General features: G+C 37.4%; 1 protein-coding gene across 1 annotated transcript in view; it reads right to left on the bottom strand.

The window, feature by feature from the left end:
* Positions 1–10,049, bottom strand: part of LOC103592023 (elongation factor 1-alpha 1-like) — a 90,508-nt gene that overhangs the window by 48,761 nt on the left and 31,698 nt on the right. The window contains 1 exon segment of the mRNA XM_008574611.1: positions 33–278. Within this exon segment, the coding sequence (XP_008572833.1) occupies positions 33–278 (246 nt within the window).

Raw genomic sequence — 10,049 nt, 5'->3', positions numbered from 1 at the left:
CTCATAAGACACAGGAGAATAAGAGAAATCACCTTCTTTTTGAGCCTGTTTTATTGCTCTTTGAAAGCCAATCTCCCGAAGTTCTGGGGATTCTTTCTTTTTTGAAAAAGAATGATGAAGAAAACATTTACTAGGAGGCAATTTTTCCAGATGATATTTAGTTGCCTCTTCGTCTAACTTTTTCTGATTTTCAGGGGTTAAAGGATCTTCATCAGAGTCATTACTTCTTTCCTTATCCAATGGATTGTTAGATGTTAAATTGAGCTTTTGCTTAGAAGCTGCAACTGGGAATAAGCTATCTTGGGACCCCTAAGTTGGTCCCTTCTTGTCTGACAGCAAGGGAGCTCTCTCTTGAGGATTATCACCCGGTACAGTAAATTCATTTACATTTAATGCCTTGCCTTAATGCACTCCAAATAGAAAAGGCAGAGACTGGCATATTAGCTCCTCCATGGCTTCGATACTATTGTCTTATGTTATTTTTTACCTGATTTCAAGTTTTTAAATTTAATGTTCCTTTATCAGGAAACCATGGACTAACCTCTTGTACAAACAACAAAAACTCAGCCAACTGTGGCTTGCTAGTGTGTAAAAGAACATCAATATATAGGCTATTCTTAGATGGGGAATTTTCCATTATTCTTCCTCCACCTAGGCTCTAAACTTCTCAAAAAGTTCTCATATACAGGCTCCTATTCTTAGACAGGGAATTTTTCATTGTTCTTCCTCTGCCTAGGCTCTAAACTTCTCAAAAGTTCTGACTATTCATCCCCACTCTTATCCCGTCACTCTTTTTTATTTTTTTTGTCTTTTTGTCTTTTTTTCGTGACCGGCAACGGATTGCAACCCTCAGTGTCGCGCCCGTACTGGACCGGGACCGGCAACAGGATCGCAACCCTCGGTGTTGCCCCCGCTCCTCGCTCAGACAGTGAGCCGCCAGTCTGCACATGGGATCCGAACCCTCGGCGGGAGCGCCGCCGCGCTTCCCAAGCGGCGCACTGTAGCAGTGCGCCATTGGGCCGGCCCATCCCGTCACTCTTGACGAGGGGTCTGCAGCACCCTAGGACGAAGGCTGACCTCCCCCAAAGGCAACAACCTTTATACTTACCCTAATTCAGGCCCCACGTTTGCGCCACCTAGGAATCTGTTTAAGCAAGGAGGTGAAAGATCTCAACAATGAGAACCACAAAACACTACTGGAAGAAATTAAAGAGGACACAGAAAGGTAGAAGAACATACCATGCTCCTGGATTGGAAGAATTAACATCATGAAAATGTCCATACTACCCAAAGCAATCTACAGAATCAATGCAATCCCTATCAAAATAGCAATGACATTCTTCACAGAAATAGAAAAAGCAATCCTAACATTCATATGGAACAAGGAAAGACCCTGAATAGCCAAAGCAATCCTGAGCAAATAAATAAATAAATAAAAATAAAACTGGAGGCATGGCACTTTTAAACTTCAAATTATATTGCAAAGCTATTTTAAACAAAACAGCATGGTGCTGACATAAAAACAGACACTTGGATCAATGGAACAGAACAGAAAACCCAGGAATCAACCCACATACTTACAGCTAATTGATCATTGACAAAAGCAACAAGAACATACACTGGGGAAATGACTGCCTCTTCAAAAAATAGTGCTGGGAACATTGGACATCCATATGCAGAAGAATGAAACTACACATGTACCTCTCACCATATACCAAAATCAACTGAAAAAGATTAAAGACTTAAATATAAGATCCAAAACCATAATGCCTTCCCTGACAGGGGGTGGGGGGAAGTAGTCAGTGAGTTCTTGCTCTATTAGTTCCTGTGAGAGTTAGTTGTGTAAAGACAACTGTGACCTCCTCACCCCCCTCTTGGTTCCTCTCACCATGTGATCTTGCATCTGCCAGCTGCCTACCATTTTCTTCAGTGAGTAGAAGCAGCCTGAGGCCCATGCCAGATGCAGCTGTCCCAGAATCATAAGCCAAATAAACCTCTATTCTTTATAAATTACCCAGCTTCAGGTATTTTGTTACAAGCAACAGAAACGGACCAATACAGCATCTATAATTATTGATAATTTATTGTATGTTTTCAAATGACTAGAAGAGAGGAGCTCGAATGTTCTCATCACAAAGAAATGATGAATTTTTGTGATGATGAGATTTGATTGATCATTATACATTGTGTACATGTGTTAAAATATAATTCTGTGCCCCATAAATGTGTACAATTACAATAAATCAATATGTTTCAATTACAAAGTAAAACAAAAAAAATAAAAAAGAACATAATGTTATGAACAAAGAATGCAGTCCCTGAATTAAATGCTGGTTTGTACGAGAGGTGGCATACTATTGTGGTTGCCATGATGGGCTCTGGATTCTGAGTGCCTGAGTTTTAATCTTCTTACTGTGTGACTTTGGGCAAGGTGCTTAATCCCTCTCCCCCTCATGCCTCAGTTTCTTTATGTGGAAAATGCAAGTAGAAAAAAATTAATCACCTTTTTAATGAAGATTACACATGTTATATATGTAAAAAAAAACAACTGTTTTGAATAGTGCCTGGCATACAGTAAAATCTCAGTAAAGTTTATATAGTAGTTTTCACATTTCCATTTATGATCTAATTGCCATATATGAAGTTACACTATGCATTCTGAAGTATGCCATACTTTAGGAATTCTTGTTATATGAAAATTGAATTTAACAAAATTAATAATTGGGGGTGACTACATTTTAAAAAACTACACTTTATTTTCAGAAAAAAATCACCTCTGAGTATTTTCTAAATATTGTTTTTCCAGCTTTATTGAGGTATAATTGACAAATAAAAAATATAGATATTTAAAGTGTACATTTTTTGAGATATTTATACATTGTGAAATGATCACCAGAAATTAATTAATACATCCATCATATCACATAGTTACCTCATGTGTGTGTGTGTGGTAAGTACATTTCAGATCCACTTACTCTCTTAGCAAATTTCAAGATTACAATACAAACAGTATTATTAACCATATTCTACACACTGTGCATCAGAGAGAGCTCACTCTCCTTACACATGTAAAATGGGATGATTTGTAAAAGTTCAAACTAAACATAATCTTTTCAGGAAAAACAATTTACTGCTTTGTCATTTATTTATTGCTGCATAACAAGTTACCCTAAAACTTAGTGGTTTAAAGCAACAACAATTTATTTCAGTTTCTGGAGGTCAGGAATCTGGTCCTGGCTTAGCTGGGTGCCTCTGACTGAGGGTCTTTAACATGGCTCCAACAAGGGAGAATTTGCTTTCAAGCTCACTCAGGTGGAGTTTGACAGGCTTTAAAACATTCACTTTGGGCTTCCGGTCAAGATGGCGTAATAGATGATCCCCAGTGTCACTCTCTCCCACAGATCAACCAATTTACAACTGTTAAAAAAGCAGAGCTCAGGGGAAGAGGAGGAGAGACATATGGACTGCATGAAGGCAGGAGAAGCCAAGATGAGAGAAAGAAAGGATGGACCACTCCTACTATATTGAATCCCTGGCCACTTCAATGGGGGAGCTGGCGAGCACACGGAGCAAGAACTGGCAAAAGCCACTGCTGTTCCTCTCCTATGAAGTTGCTTGGAGGCGGCAGAGGAGAAGAGGGCGTTGGTGGCCCCCAGGCAAGCAAGACCACTAACAGGGTTCCCATGGACCCACATAGAAGTGAGGAGCCACAACACCTGAAAAAAAGGAGCCACTCAGAGGCTGGTGAGTCACTGCAAGGGACTAGTCCATGGCCTATCCCATGGGAAGTGTTTGGAGTATGGGCAGAGGAGAAGACGGGCCACTGGGGGAACACTGGGGCACAGCAAGTACAGCTGATCTGCCCTCCAATCAGCACAGGCCCACACTGTGTAGACTGTGGCCCAGACCAGAGTTCCTACACAACTTAGGTGTTACCTGGTCTCACGAGACCCAGAAGTACATAAAGATTCAACCATTTGGGCCAGCCCCATGGCGCACTCGGGAGAGTGCAGCGCTTGGGCACGCAGCGCTGCTCCCGCCACGGGGGTCGGATCCTATATAGGGATGGCCGGTGCACTCACTGGCTGAGCGCGGGCAGCACCAAGCCAAGGGATTGCAATCCCCTTACTGGTCATGAAAAAGACAAAAAAGAAAAAAAAAAAAAGATTCAACCTTTAAAACCTGAGCTGCACAAAAAAACTTCCCCAGGGAATCAGCAGCAAAGCAGCAATTTAGCTCAACCACAGAGCTCAAGTGCTGGTCCCCACAGGAAGTTCCCCTATTTTAGAAGTAAGCAAAGGACAACAAATTAGTTCCAGTGCAGAGTTTAACTACTGTGAACAGCAAATAATCCAACATGGGAGTGAAAGAAAAAAACAAAATACCCACAGATCATAGAAAAAGTTTTTATTAACTAGTAAAGGTTTCCGTTCACTGAAGAACACCTATAAAACTGAGAAGGACTGGAAACCCCCTTTGCCCCAAAACCACAGAAGGGGGAGGGGCAGGGGCCTCAGCCATGCCCCCCAACACCCACAACCACCCTAGTGATGACCACTGAGCCATGGCAGGAAGTGCCCGGGGCTCCTGAGCCAGGGCACTGGGGGTTGAGGGCTTTAGCCACAGCCCCCTGACATCTGCATTCAGCCCAGCAATAAACAAGCCACCACTGGAAGCCTCTTGGTCTCCCCTGCAGGAATGACCGGGGTGCCACAAGCGTCAACCATGCCCCGCCTTCTTCTCTCACCTTATTTCCTTCCCCCTTCCCCTTCCACCCAACTACTTCACAACAACATCCTAGAACGTAAAAATGGATGGAACTGGGGACCGACCCCTCCTCCTACAACCAGGCAAGGGGCACGCCAAAAACATTACTTCCATGTGGGTGGTCCACCACAGCAACCACAATAGCCATGGCTGCTGCAAAAGTGGCTAGACCTCACAACCATCATGCAGATAGCCTGCCAGCCACTGAGTGCATTGACACAAGGAGAGCCAACAGCAGAGACCAAGGAAGAGAAGAGGATGTCTCTCCATAAAGCCCTTTCCAGAGCAATATAAGAAGCATCTATGCTACAATAATAGTGGGAGACCTGAACACACCTCTCTCAGCATTGGACAGATCATCTAGGCAACAAACCAACAGAGTAACCATTACTCTTTCAGAAGGAGAGAAGAAATCTAGAGTTATCAGAGGTGGGAGGGGGGAAGGGGAGAGGGAATAGGGAGAGACTGGACAAGGGGTATAAAGAATAAGTATGATTTGTAATAATATATATGCTAATAATATTGATTTGATCAACCTATGTCAATGTTGAACCCCCCAAATATGTATAATCAATTATGATTCAATAAGGAAAAAACAAAAACAAACAAACAAACAAACAAAAAAAAACATTCGCTTCAAGTTTTACTGGCCAGAGATATCGGTTCCTTGCCACTTGGACCTATCCACAGAGTTACTCACAACATGGCAGCAGGCTTCCCCAGGAGCGATGGCTCTGAAAAAGAGTGCAAAAGAGAATGAGAAAGGGAGAGAGAAACAAGATGAAAGCCAGAGTCTTTTTTGAGAAGTGATTTCCTATAAGTAACACTTTTGCTATATTCTATTTGCTAGAAGGAAGTCACTAGGTCCACTCTACATTCAAGGAGAAGGGATTACACAGGGTGTTAATCCCAGAAGGCAGGTAATCTTTGAGGCCATTTTAGGGAATGTCTACCATATATTAATGGAGAAAAGCAAGAGATACCTGTTTACCCATTTTGGCAAATCTAAATTATTATTTAAGTTTCATTTTCTGAAATTCTATCAGTTAGAAATCTCTTGCCAGTAGTTTTTTCCACGCGTAAATATAACTTTCATCACTATGCCTCCTTTAAAATGATTCTCTTTTCAATCTTCAATATCACTTTCCCTGGATACCCATCTTTTCCTTCCCTTGTATTAGCTTTCTACCTATGTTTTCCATCAAAAATGTTCAGGAAAAAGACCAATCAGCTAGACAGTTTGAATTAAATCAAGGGCATAATTATTTCCATTTCCCCAGATGTGACACATATGGCTAGAACACTGAGTCCTTTCCTCAAACTGGATTCAATTAAAAGACCACAAAATCAGTATTAAGGTGGAGGTCAATTTTTAACATTACTATGAGACTCTCAATTGGAACAAAAAAAAATCACATCTAGGAATGACTTTATGGATGTCAGCTGGGTAGCCGACATGATACTTGAAGCCCTTTTCTTAGGATGCTATTTTTGTCTGCTTATATGCATTGAAAAAATTGTCAAAATGTCAGAAACATTTATGCTTACTCTTATTTTTACATGCTAACAGTGGCAAAGTTGGAAGCTAGCAGAGTTTGAACATTAATATACAGTTCTGTGAGTTAAAGAAGCTATTTATGATTTTTCCTCGCCTTTTTACATGCCTCTGCAGCAAAAATCTTGCCAATCTATTATGGAAATGGGACAATTTAATGGCCTTATAATAAGCAATGTCTTCTACATTTCTATTTCGGTGTTCAAATAGAGCTCTTGTCAGTGGCATCTGGAAACGTCAAGAACATTCTGAGGCCAGTTATATATGTATTTAACCTGACTTTGTGTCTTAATCTGGCTTTATAGACAAAGAATAAAACTGGGGCTTTCTTCATCCTTACCTTGTGTACCAATGCCACCATTTATCACTGACTTCCTAGCCATGGAAGTGGCAAAATGCAATGCTGAGGGTAGTATTTTTTTAATTACTATATGCTCATATTTTATTTTCTTTTTTAAAAAAAGTATCAAGTAGTCAATAATGTGAAAAGTAATTCTAGTCTCAAATCTCAATCCACACTTTTTTCCAGAAGTTCCCACGTTAGCATGTATATACTTTCAGGATGGTTCTATGAATCTACAAGCACCTATGTGCATTTATCTGTCTAACTACCCTGTCAAATCTCTGTGCCTCTTGTTTATTTGACTGACTAGGATCATAACATTCATTTTGTTTTGTAAATTGTTTTATTTGCTTAACAATACATCTTCAACAACTTTTCATGGCAGTATATACAGATATAATGTTATAACCCAATTTAATAGCTGTATGGTATTCCATTTTGTAATTAAACCATAATTAATTTAACTATTCTGATTCTGACAGACATTTATATTATCATCAACTTTTCCCTGCCAAAACAATGCTGCTGAAAATTATACATACACACGTACACACAAGGGAATTTCAAAAATTTAGTGGAAGAAAAAATAAAATAAAAACAGTACAAATATTTCCATAAACTTTGTTTTTATGAAAAATATTTTATTTTATTTTATATATTTTAATTGACATAATAATTGTACATATTGTGGGGCTGCAGAGTAATATTAATATATGTATACACTGTGTGATGATCAAATCAGGCTAATTGGCACATCCATCACCACAAATGTTTATTATTTCTTTGTGATTAGAACATTTGAGCTCCTCTTTTCTAGCCATTTAAAAATAGGTAACAAATTATTGTTAACTGTAGACACCTAGCACTACTATAGAATACTGGAACTTATTCGTCCTACCTGGCTATAATTCTGTATCCATTAGCCAACCTCTTCCTATCCCTCATGTGTGTACGTGTGTATGTGTTTGTGTGTGTGTGTGTGTGTGTGTGTATGCGGGTGCCTCAAAAAGTTCATGGAAAAATTTATATTATCTTTTAATCTACTTTTCCACTAACTTTTTGAAGTACCTTGTGTTTTCTATGACAAATTCCTTTTAAGTCAAAGGATACATGCTTTATAAATTTTGATAGAGATTGCCAAACTGTTCTCTAAAATGTTGACATTGATTTATAAATTTATATAAACTATGTATGGGGTTTACCTAAAGGAAGGACAGTCATTTCTGAAAGTTGAATAATGTATATGAATAATCTTGAAAACGGATACCAACTGCTTTCCTTTTTTGACTTTATTCTTAATTTAGATTTTGACCCCAGTTTAAGTAATCTTACATCAGCTCTGACCCTACCTTTATATTTCGCAGTCAAATTCTGTTCTTTCTATTAAATTATCAAATCTTTCAAGAACTTGTTAAGCTTAAATTATACCCTAAAACTGTGTGGCTAGTGTTGAGGATCCCTTTCTTCATAAAGTTTAATGTTCTATTGAGAATCCAGACAGCCTCAGGAAAAGTTAATAACATAAGATTAGATAGGAGGGAGGCAGTGGTGTATATTGGTTAGGGTGCATCAGCAAATTTACCACTAGAGTCAGGCAGAATTCTGTTCAAATGTTAGCTCCTCTACTAACTAGCTCTGTAAACTTGTGCAAGTTAATAAACCTCCTTCAGCCTCAGTTTTCTCTTTTCATATAATAGTGGTAGTAATAATAATACTGCATAGGATGTTTTAAATTTTCGAGTTAGCACATTTAAAATATTTAGCAGTGTCTGATACATAATAAGTATTTATTACTTTTATTACAGGGCCTTACTTGAATGATAAATGAAAAAATCTCCTTGAACTTTAATCATAGTTTGATATGAGTCTGCTTTATTGATCCAAATTTGTAAATTCACTGTTTTCTGAACCTGACTGCAGCCATGTCTTTTACTATATTGGATAATTCTCCCAAATGTACTTTATATATAGTCTGGCTCTTGCTCTAGTCTACATTCTCGTGTCCATGCTTCAAGGTCTATTTCACACTTCCAGAGAACTGTTACTCAAAAAATACAGATAGATTTTTTTCTTTAGCTGATCTGTTTCACCATGGCTTTATTGAGGTATAAATGTAGTAGTAAATGTTTAATAATTGGCTGTCTGTAAAAATTTATGTATGCATATATATATATATACATAATTTATTATGTATTTTTATTAATATAGAGGATTGTATCACACAGTTTACAAATATTAATACAATATACTAGGTTCTTTATCATATATTTCATAAAATTAATTAATTCTCACTGTATGCATTCATTGTTTTTGGCAAACTCATATACTTGTGGCTAACCTGTGGCTGTAATTCACAAATGAGTGTAGTTCTGACATGAATGTTGATTGATATTTTTGTTTTCATCAATGAGTAAGATGAAAGCGAAAAAATAAAAAACTATTTCAGAACCTAACATGTTTGTCAATGATGCAAGTGATCTTTCTGCTTAATTGTATGACAGTTTCTGAATACTGGAAGAATGTTTCTTCATTTTTTCAGGTGCTATTCACAATGTAACAGTCACAGACAACAATTTTTAAATTTAATCAGCATTATTAAGATTTTCTCTTTCACTTTCTTTCTAGACAACCAACAACAAAAGTTTTTTAAAAGCTAAAGCCCTTATTTGAAGTATTTGCCAATTTCAGTGATGTAAATACTCCCACCATTGCAAATTTCAGCAACATTATGTCACTGAACACAGAGTTGAGAAGAGATGTGCAACAGCAAATCATTATATGATATTCCCATGGTACAGATACAATCTATATAAATAACCTCCAAAGTATAGATAATAGTACTATATAGTTAAATAATTAAGAGAGGAGTTTTGAGTGTTTACTACATTTGTTTTAATATAATTTACTTATTTCTAAATTTATAAAGCTAACTTTTTAATAATAGCTGTGTTTAACAATGGCTTGCAAAATTTCTGAAAATTTAACAATTGAGTCTCATAAGCCAGCTATAGCACAATACTCTTTTAAATGTTCTGACATTTTTCCTCAAATTAAAAAAAAAAAAAAAAGAAAAAGAAAACAAGAAGAAGCCTTTCATCACTTCTTTTTTATCTCAGGTAACTTTCTTCTATATCTCTATTTTCTCTATTTAGGAGGCAAAAATCATGAAAGTTGCTTATATTCACTGTCTCCATTTCTGTATTTCCCATTCACCTGCTCCAATTTAACTTTCTGCCTCATCCCTCCATTAAAACATCTGGCTAAGGTCATCAGTGTCACTGAATAAAATAGATTTCACAGTTCCCATTTTATTTGACATCTTAGCAGGAATGTTTACTGTTTTTTTTTTTTTTTTTTTTTTTTTTTTTTTTTTTTTTTTTTTTC

This window comes from Galeopterus variegatus, unplaced genomic scaffold (genome assembly GCF_000696425.1).
Source record: "Galeopterus variegatus unplaced genomic scaffold, G_variegatus-3.0.2 Scaffold56, whole genome shotgun sequence".
In the NCBI taxonomy this organism is placed as follows: domain Eukaryota; kingdom Metazoa; phylum Chordata; class Mammalia; order Dermoptera; family Cynocephalidae; genus Galeopterus; species Galeopterus variegatus.
The sequence above is the reverse complement of the archived record's forward strand: the minus strand, read 5'-3'. Positions and strand labels throughout refer to the sequence as shown.